General features: G+C 35.3%; 1 protein-coding gene across 7 annotated transcripts in view; it reads right to left on the bottom strand.

The window, feature by feature from the left end:
- Positions 1-25,885, bottom strand: part of LOC100119221 (multiple ankyrin repeats single KH domain) — a 490,846-nt gene that overhangs the window by 323,583 nt on the left and 141,378 nt on the right. For 6 of the 7 annotated variants that reach the window (XM_031930209.2, XM_031930213.2, XM_031930210.2 and 3 more), the window contains 2 exons: positions 2,014-2,194; positions 1,269-1,945 (listed from right to left, as the gene is read on the bottom strand). The exons of the other annotated variant lie outside the window; for it this stretch is intronic. In XM_031930209.2, coding sequence (XP_031786069.1) covers positions 1,269-1,945; positions 2,014-2,194 — 858 coding nt within the window. The remainder of the gene's footprint in view (positions 1-1,268; positions 1,946-2,013; positions 2,195-25,885) is intronic. 7 annotated transcript variants of the gene reach the window in all.

The following is a 25,885-nucleotide window of genomic DNA, read 5'->3' as shown; positions in this document are numbered from 1 at the left end:
GAGTTTGATCCTGGACCACTAATCACTTCGGTGCATGAGAGATCTCTTCGAAGGATGAGGGATGTATGGAAACGTCAAACCATACAAAAAAAACCAACTAGGCTAATTAGCGGACCCCACGGAAGTATTGTTTAACGATGTTGTACGCTTGTATGATGTACGCTTCGCGTTTTGCGTTTACGGCGCCCTCGCTATCTAACGTTTGTGTTGGTTATCTTTTTGAAAAACTGTTTTTGAAAATTTTTTCTTCCTTAAAGCGTTTTGAAAAAATATTTTCATGTTAAACATACAGCCATACAGTTTTATGGTAAATAATTGATTTTTTCGCTGTAGAACAACGATTTTGGGCTGTTAACTCGAATTATAAGCATTTTCATGATTTTATATCAACCGAAAAAAGTTGCATTTTTTAAAGATCTTCTTAATGTAACTTTTTTTTGTAGAATGCTTAGATTTCGAGTTAGAGCCAAAAAACCGATATTGGTGATTTTTAAGGTGACCGCAATCTACGTATATATGCGAGATTGAGCTTGAAATAGAACCACAAGCTTCTGGTGGTAAAGGAAGTTTGCACACAAATATTTAATTCGATCGACTAAAGTCTCTCAGAGATAATCGTGTAACACCAAATTTATTAAAAAATGCACGATATCGCATCTCACATATTTTTCGCTGAAAAAACTATAAGGCACTCGCGTAATGCGGTCAGGGTTGCAAGTAATGAATTGATTTTTTAATTTAATTAATGCAATAATTGATGGTTAAAAAATTGAAATTAAAAAATTTTAATTATAGGCCGTATAATATTGATAATTAAAACTTTTAATTATTAATTATAGAACGTATTAAATACATAAATGACGTGTGTCATAAGTAAAGAATTAAAACATTTTGTTACGTATTATTATATCGTAATTATACTACATATGTAAGTTTTAATAATTTTTCTTATATTTCCAGACATAAAACCTTTAATTATTAATTATATTATATGGCCCATGATTATTAATTAAAATTAAAGTTTTTAATCATCAAATATACGTTTTATAATTAATATAAAACGTTTGAATTATTAATTATAGACCTACAGATTAATAATTAAAACTTTGTATTATTTAGAATAAGGTCTATAATTAATAATTAAAATCTTTAATTATTAATTAAAAAATAAATAATGAGCCATTTTTTCAATCCTGACCGCGGGCGTGCCTAAAAATTGTTGACAATATATTTATGTCGATATCTGCATATAAATATCTTAAAAATACCTGAACTTGATCCAGTTGTAACTGTAGTTGTTGGTTAAGTTGCTGTAACTGGTGAACTTGTTGAACACAATGAGGACGTGTTTTTTCTAAAAATTTTTGAAAGTCCGATGATGAAAGTCCAGCCATTAGTGCCATATGCTGTTGTTGCAATTTGTTTAATACCATTCCATGCACTGTTTTACGGACATTTTTGTTATCTTTTTTCGAAACTGCTTTAACTTTTGGACGATCACTAATAGCTGTATTCTGACTAACATCACTACTCGCCATAGTTGGCTGCGATGAAATGGTACTGCAAATCTCGCCAATCGATGTAAACGAATTTGAACAAGTCAAATTAGTTGATAGATTAGAAGAATTACAAGTGCTGGTAGACAAAGTTGCTGTCGGAGCGGGTACTGTTATAACAGAAACTGAAGGATTGCTAGAGAAATTAGTTGAAATAGAAAAATTTTCAATTACAGTAGATGGTAATGGCAGTGGAAGCTGAGTGTCTTGTAAACATCGCACTTCTCTCAAAATGCGTTGTTTTTGTATTTTTATGCCTGTTTTCATCCCTTCTATATAAGCTTTATTTGCTTGAAAACCTTTGTAAAAGGATAAAGCTGAACTAACAATGTTTGATCCTTGATTAATCAAATCATTGGAAATATCATTAGAATTACTAGAAGATATACCTAAAACAAAATTGAGTTCATTAATTTAATATTAAAGAAATTCGAGATTTATTTTCAAGAACAAATACCAAGAGGAGCTGGAGAAACATGTAAATTTTGATCCACATTTACAAAGTTTGTAGTGTCTGGTAAAGAAATGGATTGTTCAGTTGGATCTTCATAAAGTGGATCTCCGGTTTGAGTATTTTCTCCACTGGACCCCAAAAACAAATGACCAGCACCTTTAATCTGTAATTCTCGTTCCACTCTCTTAAAAATAGTTATTTTTCATTATTATATACTCTTGATAACTTACAACATTATATTATAAATTATAATTAAATTTATCAACACTAGAATAGGTATGCATAAAAAATGATCAAGAATGAATTAATTTTCTGCATTAAATTCAAATACGCTGAGAAAAAGGTACAGTAAATTTTACTACACTGGATAGAAAAATTTACTACAAAGTTTAGTAATCCACTCTCAGCTTAAAAATCTATTAATTTTTTATAGACAGAATGGTAATTTTTATTAAAGCCTTAGAAATAATAAAATGTTTAATCTCTACCTTATATATTGCTTAAACTTTTTACTAATTAACGCAATATCAACTAAATTAAGTAAATTAAAATAATGAAAAAATGCTGCTCCGTGGGAGATTTGCACCCGAAACCAACGGGGTGAGAGGCGAGTTACATATTCACTTGAAAACTGACAATTTTGAAAATACTAGTTAATTCAATGCGCGCTTAATTTTCTTGAGTTTAGAACTTCAAAATCGCAACTACCTTTAGACTGGATATTCGTTTTTCAACCAATCGAATATCTACTCTAGGGGCAGGGTCGGTTTTAGTCAGACTTGATTGCCGAAGGTTATTTTGATGTATTCTTGCCTTCTGATCATAAATTTCTATGTCGGAATGCCCGAAAGTAATAAGGTAATTTGTTATCTTTAAAATCCGTTAAAAAAAAATTTAATTTAAATTCTTAAAAACAATATCTTCAATATAAATATAACAATATGATTATTCTTGATTTTGCTAGCTACATCGGTAGCTGTCTTATGCTTATCTATTTGATAATTCCACCGTTATTATTTTTATTTCACCCCTATAACTGTCATACATTTTTTCTAAATCTGTATATATTTTAGCGAAGTTCTTTAAGCAGCTTTCAAAACCTTTCTGTTCTTAAGATAATTTGAATACTTTACATACTAAAAGAATAATAAAAAGCCATTTAAGAGGAAGCTAAGTGACAAGGACTTGGCAGCGATTTTTGTAATGTAAACAAAAGTTAAAAATAATTCTCTATTGTTGTTAATGTAATGTGAATAAATAAATTGACAGAATAGTTTGTTAATGTGAATCTTCTATCTAGATTGTATTAAAGTATTTGAACTAGAATGAGTTTTCTGTGAAAATTCCTCTCGATTGTGTATAATATTTTGTAAAAATTAATTTTTTCACAGCAACTATGGTAGCCACATCAGAACATCGCTTTATGTCACTGATCAGGTTTTTGCATATGTTCAATTTTAGTTTTTTAGTTATCAAAGTAGCATACAAATGTACGTAACGTAGCAAAGACAGTTACGCTTTACGTTTGCGTTATCTTGTCGGACTCGAAAATTTTACAAGTATGACGTTGGAGTTAGTAGCTGGCCATGGTCCGCGCATGGCCTTATAAAGGTTCCGAAGAGAGCGGAGATCGAATATATTTACAGAATCCATTCATACACGCGTACAGTTATGTGCGCGCTACGCCGCCACTGCGTGCACACTCCTACTCTTGTACAGTCATATATGTGCGCTCGCCACGTCACCCGCTTTGCAATATATTCAGTTACACGCTTGCCGCTCCGCCGTAGCTCCTGCTGTTTCCGTCGCTGGCTAGCAGAGCTGCTGATCTTGTGCTGCTGCGGAGCAGGAAGCGGAAAAAGCGTGCGTTTTAGCTAAAATAGAACCGAAAAACATAAGTTTTTGAAAATTAAATTAACGTACATTGCGGAGCTATTGTGGGGTATTACACGTAACCGAAAGATGGGTGGAATAAAACGAATAAAACCTATGGAGGCAAAAGCAATGAAAGAAATAATTGATGGGTTGTTTCTCTCACACCCCATCCAGCCTAAGATAGAAACGACGGAGGTCCCTGCAGATAAAATACCCTTTTTCACAGAAGGTGAACTATGTCCGCGGCCGATTCGCCCCTTAGAAGCATTAGGCTTCCGGGACTAATGGTAGAAGTAGTTTGTGGTGGAAAAGAGCAAAACCCGTACTAATCGAAAAATCGAAAAATTAAGCAAACGCGGACATCTCTTATGGACCTTCTAGTTTGTCAGAAACAATAAAAAAGACGGAAAAAGCACTAATTAGAATGCAAATACTAAATGTTATATGCAAAACAGGAGACCTCTGTGATAAACGGTAGGACTTTAGAAAAAGCACAAAAATAACTCATTTTTTTCACTTTTTGATTTATTATCTAAAAAATAAGTGGTCAACTAGAAATTTTAATGGGATATCGTTTGGCACGTGACCCGTCGTCATGATTTTTTTTTCGTGATGTTTAGTTTCAGAAATATGAATTTAAACAAAAATCACCTTTTTCATTTTATCTGCCGAACAAAGCGGTCGATCCCGAGGAACAAACGAGAAAAAGTAGTTAATTTTATTCTCTTTGAAATGCATTTTAGCTGAAGTTTGTAATAATGGAATGATTGAAAAAAACGCAAAATACTGTGTTTCAAAAATAAAAAAATAGTTGAGAAAATAAAAAATAACTGTTTTTCCCAAATTCAGAATCCAAAAATAAATATGCATGTCAAATTTTATTGATATGAACGAAATAATTCCAGAAATATTACAGTATGCATACACACACACACACACACACACACACACACATCGTATGCCCGAATGCTAACCACTGTGTACAGAAGAAGTGTACTAAGAGTGGCGTCCGCTTACCATACAGTATCGGACGACGCGGTGTGCATTATTGCTGGTAAGCCGTTGATTGACCTATTGGCGATGGAAGGAAAGGTAGTATTCCAAACTAAAAGAAGAACAAGTGACAAAACTCAGAAGGAGATCTGGGACGTAGCAAGAAAGAAGACAATGGCCAAATGGCAAACAAGATGGGATGTTAGTGACAAAGGGCGATGGACACATCGCCTTATACCAAAAATAGAGGATTGGACTGGAAAAAAACATGGAGTTGTCAACTAATACCTCACACAGTTTTTAACCAGGCACGGATGCTTCCATATCTGCACCGATTTAAATTAGACGACAGTCCGAACTGCCCAGCTTGTTTGGACGCTAACGAAGATGCGGAGCATGTTCTCTGTGACTGTTCGCGATACCAAATGGAGCGAGAAGAACTCGAGTGTTATCTTCAGATCAGAGTGACACCTGCGTCAATGATGACAACTATGTTGACGTCGGAGGATGGTTGGAACGCAGTAAACAACTACGTAAGGACCATCCTCAAGAAGGTTAGAAATGACGAAGAGAAAAGAAGGCAAAGAAAAGGCGAGACAGCGAAATAAAAATGAAGCTAGACGAAGGTCACTGAGCCGTGTCGGGGTTGAGGCTGTCCAAAGGATGGCCAGACGATGCTGCACGAAGCAGACGACCGGACGATGCTGCACGAAGCAGACGACCGGACGATGCTGCACGAAGCAGACGACCGGACGATGCTGCACGAAGCAGACGACCCGACGATGCTGCACGAAGCAGACGACCGGACGATGCTGCACGAAGCAGACGACCGGACGATGTGGAAAGAAGCAGACAGTGAAATGAAAAATAATACTATCGGTAGATTGAATGTAGTTTCTCCTAAAGATCATGAACAGTTTCATTTTAATGATATAAATTATAGTACACATAAAGACACTGCTATTACCATGGGTTTAATTAAACATGATAATCAAATTGATAACATTTTTAAAGAAGCTAGTACTGTTGTGTTACCAAATCAGTTGCGACAAATTTTTGCGTGGTTCTTACTTTCTGAAAATATTCAAGGGGATCGCATTTGGAACACATACAAAAATAGATTTTATTTATAACAAAGAAAATTGTGCTCTTTTATAGACCAACTAAATATTTGAATTGGAGGATGAATCATGTGACTCATTCAAATTACCTATGCTTAACAAAACTGCTTTAAAGAACATTTAACATGGTAAAGAAATTGAACAGTGCAAATGATTGATTGAGTCAATGTATAATTAGTTGAACAATAACCAAAAGAAGATTTTTGAAACGCTATGTTTAAAAACTAACAAAATGTATTTTATAGGCAGGTTTTGGAAAAACAGTATAGCTTTAATATTACTCCCAAAAGTAATCACGAAACATAAAACTTTTTGTTTACCTTTAGATTTTACGAATTTGAAAATTGCATTTTTACAATTTGAATCTTACAAAGAAAAGTTAGGGAAAGTAGATTCAATTATTTGGGATAAAGGTTCTATGATTCTTAAAAGAGCTCTAGAAATAGTTGATTTAACTTTACGTGATCTATGTGATACTAACATTCCTTTTGGGAATAAATCAATAGTGTTAGGCGACGACTTTTGACAAATTCTACCTGTTGTAAAGAATAGTAGTAGAACTATTAAAATTAAACTATAAAAGTATTATACCTTTGGTTACACTTCCATATTTTAAAATTAAACATAAACAGATAAATTGATTTAGATCAGGCTTAGGATTCTCTATTTTGATTTAGATTTTTGTGTGGGCTTATGTGCTTAGGATTTAATATTTTCGTTTTATGCCAGCAACTTACCGTTCTTGATGTAGATAGTTTTAGGAGATTTTAGTTTAGTATTTTTATTTTTTCATTTGCATCTCGCTGTGCATGAGGTAGGTAGATTTAAGTTTATGGGATATATTAGTATTCACGTTTTATATTTAAGTCTTGGGTAAATAGATTTGGTGCATAGGGTTCTTGTTTTTTAGTTTTAGATTGACACTTTCTTATTCATCGGCGCAGCCACCGGTAATTTGAACATTTTCGAATTGATGCAGGGTCGCCCGATGGCTGACTTCAGGGGACAAAGCAGATCGGTATTACCGCGATGTCCCCTGAAGTTGGCATTTGAGCGACCTTCCGAATAATCGTGACCCTAGCACTGTGTGGCCGAGCTTGGGCTCTGTTAGTAATACTTGTTTTTAAGCAGGTGGCGCTACAAATCTTATTAAAGTATCTACCGTGGTTTCGACTGATGCACGACTACTGCTACCTCGTTTTCTCTTTTTATTGCCTTTGCGATACTTAAAAAATGTCAAATTATTCGGATCTAGTGTTTTCTCTCCGTCATAGTCCTCTTCCTCCTCCTCCTCGTCATCGTCATCCTCATCACTACCGCTTCCACTGGATACTAGTTGTTGTTGTTGTTGTCTTACCGGTACAGATAATAATGACGTGTCAGAAGCAGTCAGCAGAGAATTGTTATTACCGCTACTGTTAAATTCTTCTGCTACAACAGCTGCTACAGAAAGATGAAGTTTGTTATTTCCTATAAATTCCAGAGGTACGTGTGCCTTACAAAGTACGCGAACAAACTGATCGAAGCCACAATAAGGTGGCCTTTTTCTACGTCTCACAGCTTCGTTCACTAAGTCTACAATATTAACATCTCGTGCACGCATGCCATCTACCGTAATCATACCGAGTTTATTCTAGTAAACCCTACCAGATTGACATAGGCTATTAATTAGATTTCGTGCATTTTCACGAAGGCGCCACACTATTTATAATATGTAGATCGTATATTACTTTGCTATCACCATTTGTAGTAATAGAATGCAGTGGTGGTAATGTTTTATCAACTGTCGGCAACAACAACTAATTATCGGCTTTATCGTCCTTGCTACTTTGTTTTTTGTAGTGTAGGAACTGTTGCAACACCTAAGGTAGTACCCATTACTACTGCTAGCTTCACACTCGTCTGTGATAGTCGTTTTTGACGGTAGTGCTGCTGCTTCTGCTGTCTCACCCTCTCGATACATTCTTGATTACACTAAAATCATTTTCCTAGCATGCTCCATGCTGATAAAACAGGTTTCACTATTACCGGCACAAGATTTTGAGCTTTAATCAAAAGTCTCTTGCGAGTTTCTATCGTCTGTCCCGGAGCTATGATTTCGCGCAGTAATGATGCGTGTTTACGTAACTTGCTCTTATAACGTATGCTCAGTGGTACGTTTCCACGCAGAATATTCTGTACACAGCACAGCACTTTCAATATATTCAGATACTTTCGTCTAATGGGATAGTGATGACGCTGCTGCTGACCTGATGTTGGCTGTGGTGGTGGTGGCCGTTGCTCAATCTATCACACACAAACGACTGGCACATTGTCGGTGATGAAGTTGCTTTTAATCTGTTTGCACGGCACATACACATACTGATGCCGATCGAACGGAAATATGCACGTGCGATACCGGCAATTTTCCGGCATATCCTGCTTCAAATCCAGAAGTAGATAATAAAATGGCCGAGAGACAGCATCGTTATAGGCTTCTTGCAAAAATTTCGTATCCTCGGGATGAAGCTGTCGGGCCAGATGCTGTATCTGCGAGCAATCGTGAGTGTTCTTAAAAACAACTATGTAATTCAAGTTCAGCGATATTTCTCGCTGACTCCGATGAACGAGATTTTACGAGAGAAAGAAAATGCTCAAATTATAATGATGGCTGTCCATGACAAATATATTAACTACACTCGCACTAGACGACTCGCGCATCAGATCGTCGAGAATCAAAAGTTTCGATCGTTCGGGATCTATACTGCAGTCCTTCGGCTTTGGCGACCCCTCGTGAAATTCAATACTTCCACCAACAAATTTCTTACAAGCAGGCTGCTATTTTGTATAGTAGAGTAATATACGCTCAAATTGTGTATCGCTTATCTGTGCGATGTATTTGAGAAAATTGCCGACAAACACGGTCTAGCCACACGAGGTTGGACCGCAAATCATGCATATCCAGGGATGTCTCCAGCGCACATGTATGATGCGGTGGGCAGGTGATGCACGAAATGCACGTCAGACCGAGCGACACGTAAGATTTATAACACTTTGAGCATTAGCACTCGGCGCGGGGGGCTCCTCCTCGCGCGCATGCGCAAGCAGTCGTCGAGCTTGCTGAGGGCAAGTCATCAGGCTTCCCCTCCAGGGAGCTTATTTGCGCGCACGGTGCGAGACTCCGAAGGTTAGCTATATAGCCCGCCCTTTCTGGGAGGCTTATGACGCACGTGCTCCGCGCGAGCGGTTTTGAAGGCTAGTTCAGTCAGAACACATATGGGTTATTTGTAGTAGAAGGGAGAAGGTGGAGGAGTGGCGGGAGAAAAAGGATGACAAGGATTAGCATCTGTACGAGCAAGTCAGTTTTGTATGGATAGTCATGGCAACTGGATGCATGCAAAATAGAGAGAGAGAGAGAGAGAGAGAGAGAGAGAGAGAGAGAGAGAGAGAGAGAGAGCTGGATAAGTTATTATTAAATATAGAAAAATTGTATTAAGTTTATACTTTTTATTAGTCATTTTATAGTTACATATCCGTCAAGGTAACTCTTATCGTTAGCAACAAAGCGACGTTCAGAGTAGACAGGTTCACAGATTTTACATTCCAAGCGTGTGATTACATCATGCAATGCTGTACGTCTAAGCGCTTAAAAAGAGACAAATGTCGGTGGTATTTCGCCACTCACAAGTTTACGCACACATTCAAAATTAATATTTTCGGATGCTGCTGCATCCAATCGGATAACTTTAATCTTACGTACACACGATTCACGGCCGTCAGGTGTTGGATACTTATAGGCATAACATTTTTGTCTTCCGGAGACAAAGGATGTATGTTCCTAACCCATAGCCCGCCAACTCGTCAGTGAGTTGCCCTAAAATTGGTCCCGTTGACGGCTCATACTCGCATCCATTCTCTCGGCTCACATACACTATGGAATCTGAGTCATAGTACAGCGCGCGTTCTCCAGTGGCTCGAGCTTCGAGAAAAGATTGAGCCGAGCGAGAGCAGTAAGCAGCTCGAACAATCTTTATGGATATCTTACTATCTCAGTTTTTGTCATGTTTGCGCGTTGCCCAAACTTGCCCCACAACGAGTTAAGACGTAGCTTTGTCACGGAGCGTAGACCAGGATTGAATTTTATCCGACTTTTGTCGAGTTTTATGCCCTCCTCGAATGATCTTTTTATCTTTCCTAATAAATTTAGAAAGTGTTGTTCTTGTACAATAAAAGTTATAACTGTTTCGAAAAATTTAAATCGCGTATTTTGGTCATTGCGAGTTGTCATAATATTTTGTTAATTATTTCGGTACATACATTTATCATTTTGCTAATTTGGTTCATACAACTTATTGATTTGTTCGAAATCGCAATATCTTCATTTTGTTGTTTTCCAAATTTTTCCAAATAATTGTTAACCTTTTCCAAATCGTCAGAGTCTAAATTTCCGAATATATATTTAATCATTTTCCCTACTCCATTTATTAATCCATTATCCACCTTTCCTTCTTCGGCCAAATAGTGCTATTTCTCGCAAATCCTTATAAATTTCTTCATATAACAATTTGGCTTCCATTAATAGGCTTGAGTTTTTAAGTTCTTTTCTTGAAGATAGTACAGTGTAGTCAGTTAGAATTCTGCCATAGGTGTATTTAAATGATGACGTGTTTATATAAAAATGTACATAGTGATAATTTTCTATAATTCTACCAACGCCTTGCTGGTAATTATAACATGTTGCATCGGGATTACTTTCCTCGCTTCTTAAGAGTATAGTTGAAACTATCGCGATTACTGTTATCCTCAGGACCGTAATCTTCTTACTGCAAAGAAAAAGTTTTTCTTAATCTTTTTGCGCTTCTTAGATTGTAACGACGTGGCTGTCCGTGTATGTAACACTCTAATGAATGACCTTTTTGTTTTTGAACTAATAAATTTTGGTAACGGCGTGCGATTTTAATCCGTTGTCGTTGATGGGTTTTAACGTATATTTCTTTACTTTCTAATTCATTGTTTAAATCATTAGGTAATTTTTGTTTTTTGTTTCTGTCTTTTATATAACTCATCGTAGAAGGGTAAAATTTGCTTTTGCCGTATTTCATTATATTCCTTAGTTATATCTGCTCCAGGTTCGATGACATGTTTGTGTAGTTCTTCATACGGTCCATACAGTATGGTGAATGGTGCAAAATTTGTTGATGAATGAATGCTTTGATTATATATTAAGATTGCTGTTGTCATACGATTCTTCATTGTTTCCCGGAGATTTTTGTCGACTAAAATACTTAGTTTTTCCCTTAAAGTTGAATGTAATCTTTCTATTGCCCCATTTGATGTATGTCTATTGATTGTAGTTCGATGATATTCAATCTTGTGTATAAATTCGCTTCCATTATCCGTAGTAATTTTATCTAGAAAATTATGATGCGATGCAAAATGCCTTAATTTGTTTAATACTATTATAGCATTTCCATCTAATAGATGATAAGCTTGAGCGTATTTTAAAAATATGTCAATAATTGTTAAAAATCTTTCTTCTCCAACATGAAAAATATCTATATGTACATGCTGTAATGGTCTATAGGCGATAATAGGTCCATATTTTTCTGTTTCGTAAGGCTTTATTTCATATTTGTGTTCTAAACATAATTCACATTGGTTAATATAGTTTTGTATAAGTCTATCCATGTTTAGTGTATACAACCCCTTTTTAAAATGAGCTGTTTTCTGAATTCCGTTATGGGTTCTATTACGATACTCCTAAAGTTTTTTAAGAAAATTAATTTTGTCCATCACGGGTGAATAAGTATTTGTTTTAATTAACTTTAGTTTTTCATTAAAATGTTTTAGCAGCACTCGGTAAACGATAATTTACAAATCCTCATTTATGAAGTAAATACCGTATTGTTTATTTGGTTTTATATTTTTATTTAGAAATTTTAACAATTATGTTTCGGCTTCATTCTTATTAATCTTTCCTATATATTGAATCTTGAGCTTACCTTTATTTATTCTAACACCGTTATCCCTTCCTGATTTTATTATAATACTGTAATTAAATGCATGAATATTTTTGACTGTTATAGGCAATGAAAATACTGGATCTTCCTTAGCAGTGTGGGCCGTTTCCAGATCGTCGCTGGGGTCTTCGTCCACTTCCTCAATTCAGTGTGCTGTTATATCTGCGGCTTGGGGAACTATTGAAAGTGATTCGTCATCCTCTTCTTGATTATTAATTTCTATTCTGCTTAGGGGTGAGCAACATAATTTTCATATCCTTTTCGTATTTAATATCGTAGTCATATTCTTCCAATTTTATCCTCCATCGAATCAAACGTGAATTTGGTGTTTTCAAAAACCAGAGCCAAGTAGGCCTCAATCATACGCCCCAAGGGGCTTATGATCAGTTTCGATTGTAAATTTTTACCCGTATTTGCATGGCCTAAAATGTCGACATGCCTCGACTATTGCTAGTAGTTTTTTTTCGATGGTTGAATAGTTTTGTTCGGCTGAATTCAGGGTTCTTAAAAAATACGATATGAGATGTTTATCTTGTGATAAAACGGCACCAATTGCGACATTTGACGCATCTGTTGTGTGACAAGACACGCGTCTCGCACATGTAAGGCGACAGCAATAAACACGGCATGCGCAGCGAGCGCGCGCGCGCAACGAAAGGCGAGGTCGCACGAACGCGGAGCGCGGCAACCGGCGAGCGACTCAGCGACGACGCGCCAGGTGGCGCGAGCGGCGTACGCGGTGCGCCGTGGACGCACCCATACATATCCGCGCCGCGTGCCTTTATAAGGCGGATCGCGCGGCGCAACGGGTAGTTCTACTCGAGCTCCACTCCAGGTAGCATCATGCGCACACGTTACTACAGGGAACAGCGAGAGATAGATCTGCGCCGACGAAGTCGTCTCGTGAGCACACGTGACGATTTGGTAGACGAACCGAAACCGACGGTGCCACCGTAAAAATCCTAACCAACCAAGCCAGCCTTACGCCGACATCTCACGACTCGCTTTATCTCTGTGCGCACACAGGATAAAGAGAGAAACGAGACGAGCGACGAAGATTTGTGAAGCCGTGCGCACACGACTCTATAAATCCGAGGGATAACCTCAAAACCCGGTTGCGCAATCCCGATCGTTACTGTGCGCACACAGAGCGGTCGAGATCGTTCTTACGCGACACATTCGGGTCGGTGTAGCCGTGCGCACACGACTCTACCGTACCGAATGAATTCCTAACCTCAAAATCCGCCACCGATCCGGCATACCGCCACCGTACCGAAACACCGTAGCCGCGAACACCGAATCATTCTCTTAACGAAATCGCGTAGATATTCTTGTAAATTGTCAACCGTGTTAGTTTAAACAAATCTATTTGTAAAGGCGAAATATTTTTAACAAGACGCATAATTGATTTCTGTTTCAGCCGGGATTTAACAACTGATTCCCACTTGCTATACTTTACTTAAGAAATATATTTTGTTATTATTAAAAATATATAAACAGACTCTTTTCTCGCCCCTTTCTCCTATCCAGATCCTGGAACCGACTGACTATCCAGTCCCTTGGGGAAAGTTAAACCGTTACAGTTGTAATAGTGAATGCTTTTGTAAAATCTGGGTTTTATCTCGCAAGTATTGGTGCATTGAGGATTTACTCTTTTAATTTATGGAATGCTTCTATGTATTTTCTGTCCTTTATGTTTATTTTTTCTTCTTTCTTAAGCACCTTCGTTAGTGGTTTCGATATTTTGGCATAATTTTTTATAAATTTCCTATGAAATCCTGTTAATCCTAAAAATGCTTTAATTTCATCTGGATTTGGTTTTGTCCATGAACCGTTGAAATGTAGCTAGTGCGTTCTTTAAACCGAAGGGCATACGACAGTACTTATAATGTCCATTTTCTACTGTGAAGGCTATTTTCTCCACAGAGTCATTGTCAACTGGCATTTGATGAAACCCCTGTGCTAAATCTAATGTAGTAAAATATGTGCATTTTTCTAAATTCTCTAAAATATCATCCATCCTTGGCAAAGCATATTTGTCCTCAATAGTTTTACGATTCAGCTTGCGATAAACGATAACCACCCTCCATTTCTTTTTCCCACTTGCATCTTGCTTCTTGGGTACTATCCAGACAGGCGATGAGTAAGGTGAATTACTTGATTGAATAATTTCGTCACTTAATAATTTTCTCACTTGATCTTGAATATCCTCCTACAAATGATATGAATATTTATTTTTTTATATATTATTTACACTTGTTTTCAAAAAGATGTCGCTTAAGATTATACTATTTTTACTTAAAAATGATGACCAATTATTGCTCGGAAATAATACAAATAAGATTGTGTATCTTGAATATTTACTTACAATATGTGACGGCAGGCCCAGCCCGGGGATAAGAGAACAGCAACAGATAACTTGTCTGGCGTAGGCAAGTTACCGACCGAGTGGCGCTAGTAGCCAAATGTAAATAGTCTACCTATGCGCGGGTAGATGGCGCACGCGCATGTAACACAGAAGAGAGGGGGCAACTCGGATATATAAGGAGCCCCGGAGCCAGCAGCAGGCATTAATGATCTGGCTCTCAACTGAGTAACGTGCGAATGGTAGTACTCGCTGCTTGCTTCGGTCTCCACCATACCTAGTAGTCCATGAGCCCCAGGCTCTCGAAGAGTATGTATGCAGTCCACTCCATCTCCTGTAGGCTGAGATCCAGTATCGCTTACAAATAATTATCAAAAGAATAAATGAATAACTCTTTACAAAATATAAATAATTTTGACCCTTTATTAGTACATCCTCTCCCAACCCCCCATCAGTTGTGTCATCGGTGCAGGATGGTAGTATCCTGTTCTTAGGTGGCTCATCTGGTCGTAGATTCATGGTGAGATGGTAGTACCTCACACGTGTGCGGGGCGTGCATAGTGGATAGACCCTATTCACCTCCTTCAACACACGAGCAGCTCTCCTCTGGTGGGTCTCCCACTTCAGAGGATAGGGAAGGCTTTTGTCCACTCAACAGATATTACCGGATGGATCAGAGTTCATTATCGTTCTTTGGATGTGCTTGTCTCCTGATTTACTAACCTTGGGTCACGAATTCCTCGCGTTCGCGTTCTAACCCTTCGCGAACCGTTTCAAATAGTTAATTTTACGGTAGTGTAATAATACTTTTTTCTTTACACACTTATTGTTATCTGTAGCTTTACTTAAATTAAATTCGTTTAAATTTCTTGAGCTTTTTAATTATGTCTATTTCTAGCACATGTGCTACGATGCATATTTTTTTCTAATGTTGTTATGACGCGTACAAATGCTCAAAAAACTATAGCGACACTGATTCTAGAATTTGAAAATTTGTAGTGTATTTAACTAAGTTTCATTTTTTTTCGTATCAGATCTATAAATTAATTAACATCTATAAGTATATTCTCATACTATAGCGAATGACATAAATTATTACATCTTCTGACGGTCTGACAGTAAAATTAGTTCAATCAAATTACATATTAGAAGAAGTCTCGTTCTTCTACTGGTGTTATTATATTGGTTTATGCATATTTATATTTTCAACGATTGACCTCCACATAAGCCATCCATTATCGAACAGTTCGGAAAAATTATAGTATTACTATACTATAGTTAGTTAAGGTCATAAAATTTTAATATGTGTACATATATTTACAATCCATATTTGTGTCATAGTTATCCTAATTCTTATGAATACTAAGCTCTTCTTGTCTACGTGAATCTTCATTCTGAGTAGATGTCCAGGTCAACGTGAACTCTGTAAAATTCTGCCCAACTCTTTTTTATAGCAAAAATCTCAGTCTGATTCGTACGTTACGTGATTGACAGCGTGTAAGTGCAAGTTCTACTCGTAGATAATAGACCGTAACACCCCAGTGTAACAGTTATTACTAACCTTCAATGTGTGTATTCAACGTGTTTGACGATTTAAATTTTAGCAATACCCTGGACAACTGTGCTTGTAGTTGACATGTGACAACAAAGTTTTGTTTCATATATTTTATCGGTATGATATGTTGGTTATTTTTTAGTAGTTCAAATTCGTTTGATCTGAGACTTTAATGATTAGTGTAAAATTTTGTAATTTCTAGATGACCTCAAGAGGAAAGGTGTAATCTTTCAAAACATCGACACTATTATTAATTAATAAAGATTGCTCGTAGAGATAATTTATTGTCTAAAGTTTAAATAATTTATTATTTACTATTATAATAATTTTCCGAAGTTTGATTCTTTTCTCTGTTTTGAATTGTTTGACCGATCAAAAAATTGTTTACGTGTCTAATCAACGACATTTGTACGTTTCATTTCACGTGTAAAGATACTTACAAGGAAAGGTACCCAACCTGAACTCACCGATTTTGATGATTTTCATATATGTTGTAGAACATAAAAAAAATAAGAGACACGTATTTTTTTTTATCGGCTAATTTTCACTTTTAAGGGGTAAAAACCTCCCCTAAAGTTAACCCCCAAAAAGCGTTTTTTTAAATATCTCGGCTTAAAATTAATATTTTTCAATGAAACAAATTGGAGGTTATTTCTTACAAAAAGAGCAAGTATTTCATGGTGATTTGAAGAATAAGAGTAGCATCCCCTATTTTTTAGGGGTTGAAAACATATATTTTTTGGCATAATTTTATAATAAAAATGTTTAAACCGACTAAAAAAAATTGGAAAAAATGTTTAAACATCCTTAATAACAAAATTTAGTTGACGTCTTTCGGTGTTTTCATAAATATTACCCCTAAGGGGGTAAACCACCCCTAACACAAAATAACTGTAAATATGTAATTCAATACATAATATTTCGTAGAAAGTTTGTATATAGAGGTTTTCGAGGTCGCTGATTACAAATCTGTTATCAGATTTTGAAAATTCAAAATGGCGGATCCAATATGGCGGACGGAAATATCGAAAAAAAATTTTATATAATAAAAAAGTTTTAAACGACTAAAAAATTTGGAAAAAATTTGTAAACATCTATAATAAACAAATTAAGTTTTTCGGTTTTTTCATAGATACTTCCCCTTAGGGGGGTAAACCACCCCTAACACAAAATAACTGTAAATATGTAATTCAATACATAATATTTCGTAGAAAGTTTGTATATAGAGGTTTTCGAGGTCGCTGATTACAAATCTGTTATCAGATTTTGAAAATTCAAAATGGCGGATCCAATATGGTGGACGGAAATATCGAAAAAAAATTTTAACTTTCAAAAAAACTTGTTTACAAATGTGTGATCTTTGTAGCCTGTACATGTGAACTAAAGAGCCTTAAACCCTAAACCCCTAAAGAACAAATAGGCTAAATGGTTGTGCATTTTAACCAAACGACTCCAAACCCCTAACCTCCAGACAAGCCGAAGGCCTATGCTTTACCGTAGACACGAGTATAGACATATTACCGATATTTTATTCTATCATTTTGTATGTAACAAATAACGTCTCGTTTTATGTTTCAATCAAAGATTATTTATTTTTCTGCTTTTATAAATTAGCATAATTTCAAAAGTAATTTCATAAATTATAAAGTATTTCATAAATTGCATAATTATATAATTTTATAAATTCAAAAAGTCCACACTTTTTTGCAAATGAAAAAACATAGGTTAATAAAATTAGTTTATCAAACTCTTTTGCGTTTTGTAATAAAATTTAATGTTGTCAAACTTGGGAGTTTTTCATTGTTACAATTATTTCGTAAGCCAAACGTTTTTTAGATGAATTCTCGAAGTAATGATTATTGTATCTATAGTAAAATATTTACAGTCTGGAATTCCATAATAATACTATTTGCTACGATTTAATGAATTTATCAAAAAATCTAAATTTAATAATAAATATTATTCTAATTATTATTATTATTTTTCATTATCATTGCTATTATCAGTATTACTGTTATTATTGCTATTGCAATTATGCTTATTCTTCTTCTTATTATTATTATTATTATATTACTATGATAATTTTTGTTATTGGTAAAAATACATAAAAGAATATTAATACTCGAACTTCATTTGCAATTAAAGAACACGTTGTTATTGAAAGGGAATTTTATATGCATTCATTAGTTTAATGAATGTTATCGTACATTCAATGATAATTCCACAGATAAATGTCTTTCACTCATAAAAGTTGTTGACAATATGTGCGAATCAGTATGTTCTTTTTTTAGATTGTTTTCATCGAGTGTTTACCTCAGCTGCCTGTGTTATTTTTTAGGCAGTGAGTGAGTTTTGTGGGTATTCTAGTTCGATGCCGGAAAGTACGAATAGTACGTCTTTTTGTTTGTCAGTGGTATCATACAGTTGTAGAAAATTTTCTTTAGTGATTTTATATAGATTTACATTATTCAATTTCAAAGTGAATAAAAGTTGAATAAAACCAAAAATAGAGTTTTCCGAACATCACAAAGTGGAACGAGAATTCTTCTCCAATGCATAAATTAATGATTTGATTCAATTTACATTCACTCGTTTTATTCTGGTAGAAATGTAGCAGTCGTGCCTTACATGCAAAAACACAGTTTGTATAAATTTTACCGCTTGTTTTCATTTTAGATTGAAAAATGAAAATTAATCCGTTAAACGTTCTAAACTTATTATTAGCATACTTTCAAGCGTTAAACATACCAGATAGTGTCACGACTTATCACGAAACAGAGTTGGCCGAAAAAATAAAAGAAATTTTCATAGATGCAACACATGATTTCAACGATGTAGAAATGATTACTGATGACTCTTTGGATTTTCAAGAAGAGTATAACGACCATAATGCGGAAATAATTGAAGATGAAGTGCAACATCATTTTCCTGATCCGGATATAGCACCAACAAATCAATGTACAGCAGATAATGAAGAACTAGATTTTGAATACAAAAAAAGAGCTGTAGAATTTTGGAGAAGTAGCAAAACGAAGCAAAATTTAAGTCTCAAAACAGTGCAAAACAGATTCAAAAAAGTATCATCTATTAGTCAGCTACGTCGTTGGGCTCATTCAATTAATAAAGGTGGCACGTATAGAGAAAAAGTAGCACAAATTCAGTATACCCTGGATAATTTTCAAGCAGCTCTCGACAGTGGTTCAATTATCCATGATGAAGATATAATTCGATGGGCCTTACAAGCTAAAAAAGAAATAGGTTTTGATGATATTAGATTCAAAGCTTCTAAACATTGGTTACTCAAATTTAAGCAAGCACGCCGAATAGTTTCTAGGAAAATAAATAAGTTCATAACAAGAAAAACACTAGAAAGTGAAAAAAATGAAAAAAAACAAGAAAGTAGTGCAGAACTTACGGCTAAAGCTGAAGCATTTATAGATGACGTTAAATCGTGTATACCAAGGATTGGACTCGAAAATTTGTATAATACAGATCAGAGCGGATTTCAGCTAGAAATGCATTCTGGAAGAACATTAGCAGTAGAAGGAGAAAAGCAAGTGCAATGTCTGGTACAGTCAATTTCAGCAACAACGCATAGTTATACTATACAGCCACTAATATCAGCTACTGGACAACTGTTGTCACCGCTATTTCTTGTTTTAAAGGAACCAAGTGGCAAGTTTGGCCCTATTGTAGAACAAAACATATTTAGACCAGAAAACGTGTACGTGGAAGCATCCAAATCTGGAAAATTAACAACAAGTAAGGGAACTAATAACAATTTTTACATTGTAATATCGTTGATCAGTTAATTAGTCAGTCGTTTAATTGCAGATCACTTCAAAATCTGGTTGGAAAAAATATTTTATCCCTATGTAGGCCATCACTCAATACTATTACTTGATTCTTGGAGTGGTCATTGTGACAAAGTTATAGAAGAAACAATGCCACAAAATAAAATTATTAACATAAAAAAATTCCAACTGGAACCACAGGAAAAATACAACCACTTGATGTCTATGGATTCCGTATTTGGAAAAACTTTGTCCGAACATTTTCTGATAATGTAATGTTAATGGATCATGATATGAATTTACATGTGAGAAATAATATAATTAAACTTCAATCATTGGTTCACAACCAACTGTCTTCACCGAGATATATAGATTTGTTTAAATATTCCTGGTATAAAAGCGGTTACGTCAATGAAAAACCAGATAAATTTGATAATCCTATAGATTTCAGTTTTGGAAAGTCTTGTGCAACACATTGTGAAATAGAAGGGTGCACAAACATTGCAATTGTACGATGTGGTTGGTGCAAAAAAGCATTGTGCTCTAAACACTTTTATGAGGACTACCATTATTGTAAAAACATCGTAAAATAATATATTTTATGCTCAATACAAAAAATGCACTATGGCAAAAGATAAAAGATTGTAGATTATTATTATACTCTAATATTATAAACAAAAATACATTATAAGTTGAATTTACAATAAAGGAATTTCAATAACATTCTGATAACAATTTCTACGGAAATTATAAAACTGCTTCACACACAGAATTTTCTTGTTTACAAATTTAGGAATTTGAGGTGGTTTGGTTAAAAAGCACAACCATTTAGCCTATTTGTTCTTTAGGGGTTTAGGGTTTAAGGCTCTTTAGTTCACATGTACAGGCTACAAAGATAACACATTTATAACAAGTTTTTATGAAAGTTAAAATTTTTTTTCGACATTTTCGTCCACCACATTGGTTCCGCCATTTTGAATTTTCAAAATCTGATATCAGATTTGCAAAGAGCGATCTCGAAAACCCTTATATACAAACCTTCTACAAAATATTATGGATTGAAGTATACTTATAGTTACTTTGTGTTAGGGGTGGTTTACCCCCTAAAGGGTAGTATCTATGAAAAAATCGAAAAACTTAATTTGTTTATTATAGATGTTTACAAATTTTTTCCAATTTTTTTAGTCGTTTCAAACTTTTTTATTATATAAAATTTTTTTTCGATATTTCCGTCCTATTGGTTCCGCCATTTTGAATTTTCAAAATCTGATAACAGATTTGTAATCAGCGACCTCGAAAACCTCTATATACAAACTTTCTACGAAATATTATGTATTGAATTACATATTTACAGTTATTTTGTGTTAGGGGTGGTTTACCCCCTTAGGGGTAATATTTATGAAAACACCGAAAGCCGTCAATTAAAGTTTGTTATTAAGGATGTTTAAACATTTTTTCCAATTTTTTTTAGTCGGTTTAAACATTTTTATTATAAAATTATGCCAAAAAATATATGTTTTCAACCCCTAAAAAATAGGGGATGCTACTCTTACTCTTCAAATCACCATGAAATACTTGCTCTTTTTGTAAGAAATAACCTCCAATTTGTTTCATTGAAAAATATTAATTTTAAGCCGAGATATTTAAAAAAAACGCCTTTTGGGGGTTAACTTTAGGGGAGGTTTTTACCCCTTAAAAGTGAAAATTAGCCGATAAAAAAAAATACGTGTCTCTTATTTTTTTATGTTCTACAACATATATGAAAATCATCAAAATCGGTGAGTTCGGGTTGGGTACCTTTCCTTGTTAGTATTAGGTCGGGCTGCGCGAGCACGAAAAATTATTTATTTTTTCAGAAAGTAGCATAAGCTCAAGAGCTTTTATTGTTACTAGAGTTGTAACTTGGACGAGTGGACGTTAGAGTGTCCGAGATTTATACGGACGATCGTCTGTCCTCGCTGTCTGCTAAAGCGTTCGAGCATATACTACTGGAGGTAGCCACTTTCAGCCCAGACGCGTGACTAGGTGAAGAGAGAGATAGCTGCTACTGCAGTACATGCTATCTCTCTCTCTCGCTGAATCTGATTGGCTATTTCTTATCACGTGGGTTTTCAAATCACAAAGAAGCGGGGACGTGGCGAATTGGGCAAACCATCCTACTCGGGATATTTTTGAACGTGTAAAATCTTAAATTTATAAATTGAAACTCAAAAAACTAAACACAATCCAACAAATCAAACCAAACCAAAATTCAAGCCCCCACAGGGGGGTGATGATTATATGTGACTTTTAAACTAGTCGTAATGTCCTAATCCATGGCTATGGTGGCTAAGGCGCTGTCCTTCTAACATTTTGCCTAGGGTTCAAATCCGATGACTCAAATTTTTTTTATTTTATTATTTTTTTATTTCAGGGTTGGACAATTGAAATAAAATACATATAACTGATTTCGACAAAAAACTATAATCTTTATTACCATAACTAAACTGGTAATATATATGTATATATATTTATTGATTCTTAAATAATATTAGTTTTGTAAACGTTCGTCTAGTTTTTTTGGCAGCGCGTCTGTTTTGACGCTCATAATGATTTATTCTTATATGACAATACTTTATGATAATGTATTTGATCAACTGAGATCTATGCAATTTCGGATCGTCGGTGCATTTACGAATTGGGACTCGCGGACTCTCGTTCGTGACTAAAAAATCTCGGACGGTGTATTGTCGCGCTGTAGAATCGCGGACAATGAAATGTCTGCGACTATGTTGCTTGCTCTTACCTTGTTTTAGGTTGTTTTAAGGATGTTTTCAATTATTAATAATAATTATGGAAACTGATTAAGATGTTATTGTTTGCTTTATTGGAGACAACCCAGAATTCGGCAGATGTTACAGTTTCTTATAAGATGTTTTGTAACGGTCCTGACTTGTGTACGCTGAGAGCGACGCGCGTACAAAAAATATTGCGAATAGAAAGTACATCAAAAAGAAGATCAGCGCCGAACCAATCAGCGAGCAGCAGCAGCTGCTGCAGACTGGCAGGGGAAACTGCAGCAGTAGCAGCGCCGACGGACTGGAGGGGGAAACGCGCAGCAGTGGCTCGGCGCAGTAGCGCCTCACAGGCGCCTCATCCAGCTCCACATCCTCATTCACTCGACCGAGCCCGAACGGAACGGAGCACTAAGCTCCTTTTCCAAGTAGAATTTAGTCAGAGCAAACTTTTTGGGCGCAAGTTAAGGCGCTGGCAATAAGTCCAGTCCCATATACTTGCGGATAAAATTAAGTTAAAATTTCAATTATAAACGTAGCGAACAATAAAACTATTTGTATATATATATATATATATATATATATATATATATATATATATAAGTAGTCTCTTTTTGTAATTTCTTGTTTATTTGTTTTTAATTTTCTTTTAATTATTTTTAAATCCTTTATTAAATTGTTTTCGTACCTCTCTGCTGTCCCACAAAAGCTCGAGATAGGGTCTTGGGAGAGCTGCCATGAGGAGGAGTGGAATTTACTTGCTAAAGAGATGTACCCCGAGTGTTGCAACTCTAGGGAGTCTCCTTTCGCTCTGATTCGGTTGGTAGAGCAGGAGGTAAGTAGTCTTTTTCTTTTTTGTTTTTTAATAATTTAATTAATATTTTAATAATTTAATTAATATTTTAATATTCAAGTTGTTAAAGGTTTCGTAAGAATGGGTTGGATCTTTGCACCTAAGATTAAAATCCCAATAGTCCCAACCTCTCTGTTCTTGTCACCAATTCCTGATCTTCATCACCTAGATTAAGAGAAATGTAATTGAAAAACTTGTTGTACGCAAATATAATTTATCGTGAAAAGTATTCTATAATTATTACTTTAACATTACAAAGTGTTGAAAAGCGGATCTCTAAGCAATTCCGAGATCCTGTCGTCAGTGTCTCCGAATATACATAATACAATTATTGTCAAATAACATCATAAATCCTTGCCGGGTTTTTAGCTGGAACGGCACACAAAATATATGTGGCCAGTCGTGGGATTCTCGCGAGATCCATTCGTCTGAATCTAGCGATATTGAGAAATTCTACTCGATTTATCGTGAGAAACGCGGCAACGATTTTACCAACGATCTTTCTCTCTATCACGCAGAGTGGAGTAAAACAAATAAATATAATAGCATACACAGCGCTGTGGCTCTATCCTGGAACGATCAAATAGATTCAACGTTTACAATTAAACTAAACAACATTAACAAAAACACAGCTATCGGCGTTAATAATATCGTAAGGCACAGGCATTCCTTAGCACGGCTTCAAAGCGAAATAGACCAAACCAAAGACAGAGAAAAAAATGCTCAAGAGTATGTAAAACCAACGACACAATATCAAGAAGAAAACAAACCGACTACCCCAGGAAAAGGCAGAAGCTCGTGTGTGTAATATTTACAAATTAGACATATATTTTATGTACTAATAATTGAGTGGCACCAATTGAGGGACACTAATTGAAAGGCACTAATTGAAGGGCACTATTTAAGGGGCACTAATTGATTGGCACCAATTGAGAGGCACTAATTGAGGGGCACTAATTGAGGGGCACTAATTGAGGGACACTAATGGAGGGGTACTTTCTGAACCGGCGGTGGCGAAACTTTTTTTATAATATAGAGAAATACATTTTATTCTTTGATAAAGATGAAATTGCTCGATTCAATCTTTTGCTAAAGAATAAAACTCGATATTTATTCTTTTGAAATGACAAAGGAAAATTTTATTTTTTTCAAAAGATTAAACCGTACGTTTTTTTCTTTACAAAAGAATAAGCTGTACCTTTAATTCTTTTTGTACTTGTCAAAAGTAAAAAAGTAATGATTTATACTTTCCCAAAAAAGTAATCGAAGCATTTATTCTTTCCAGCCCCTGTTTTTGTTCTTCAGACTTTAGAGTGTACTAGTAGCCATTACTACTTTTATAGAATGTTGATTGTATTGAATATTTTTATTTATACTCGATGGTAATTAATTCTCGTGAAACGTTTTTAAAATCTTACTTTTGATAGGTTAGAATTTATCATCGAGTCAAATAATTAAATATCATTACAATTAATTTATAAATCACGAGCGAAGCGAACGTTTCTTGTTAGTTAGCTTTATTAAGCCAGACTGTGTGCTGTGGCTAGTGCAGAAACCTGTTTGCAGATTCTCGATTCTCGAGCAAAAGTCTTGATTCAAGGCACTCCAAGACTTGCCTATGCGCTAGCCACTCCAGGGCTTTAGAAAGAAAACAGAGAAGAGAAATCGAACGGTAGTCAATCAGGGTGAACTGACTTTGTTTAGCGCACGCACCAGCGACAACTTTCAGGCAGAGAGGAAGCATGACTTGCTTAAAGATGGGTTCAAAATTCAACTTAGTAATGGAGCACGTACTGGCAGTGCATTAAAAATAACGACCTGTAGGATGCCGTCGTTCCCTCTGGCCTGAGTGTTGAAATGTGATACAACAGCTAACACGCCCGATTTTTTAATTGTGCTAAACTTGCGATTGTCTTAAAATGTGCGACATTAAGGTAGTTCACTCGATCAAAAAAGTAGTTTTAGAATATGAAATTTTCAAATACTATTTTTTTAGAATAGTAATGTAAGAGCAAGAATATTTAGAAGTTATATAGATAATAGGGACGGGGGGTAACGGCAGAGAAATTTATGATACAATTTACCAGAACGGCGCTAGATCAGTTTGTGTAAGAAAATCACTCAAATTTCAATAAACAAACTGATCTCGCGCCGCTCTAGTAAATCGTATCATAAATTTTCTTACCGTTACTCTTCCTGAAATTTCTTAATGAACAAAATGAGCCTGACTTCGTTAAGATCGGACAAAAAATAGAAAAAAACCGCTGCCAATTCATTGGTATGTAGCTTCCTCCAACTAAATTTATAAGTCCAATAAATAATATATTGTTTTAATATACAGTATATCTGCCTGCTAATGTATGAGGCGGTTTTTGATACATAATTTATTCTATAAGTTTTGGATGGTTCATTGTCCAAAAGTTTGCAGACTCCTCTGTTTTCTTATTATAGAATACGAACGCTGCCGTCAATTTTTTTTTTCACAGAAATTCACGCATGTTTACATGTATACCTAACCAACCTAAACATCAAATATATGATGGTTA

This window comes from Nasonia vitripennis, assembly GCF_009193385.2.
Source record: "Nasonia vitripennis strain AsymCx chromosome 4 unlocalized genomic scaffold, Nvit_psr_1.1 chr4_random0010, whole genome shotgun sequence".
Classification (NCBI taxonomy): Eukaryota; Metazoa; Arthropoda; class Insecta; order Hymenoptera; family Pteromalidae; genus Nasonia; species Nasonia vitripennis.
This window is presented reverse-complemented; position numbering and strand designations above follow the sequence as displayed.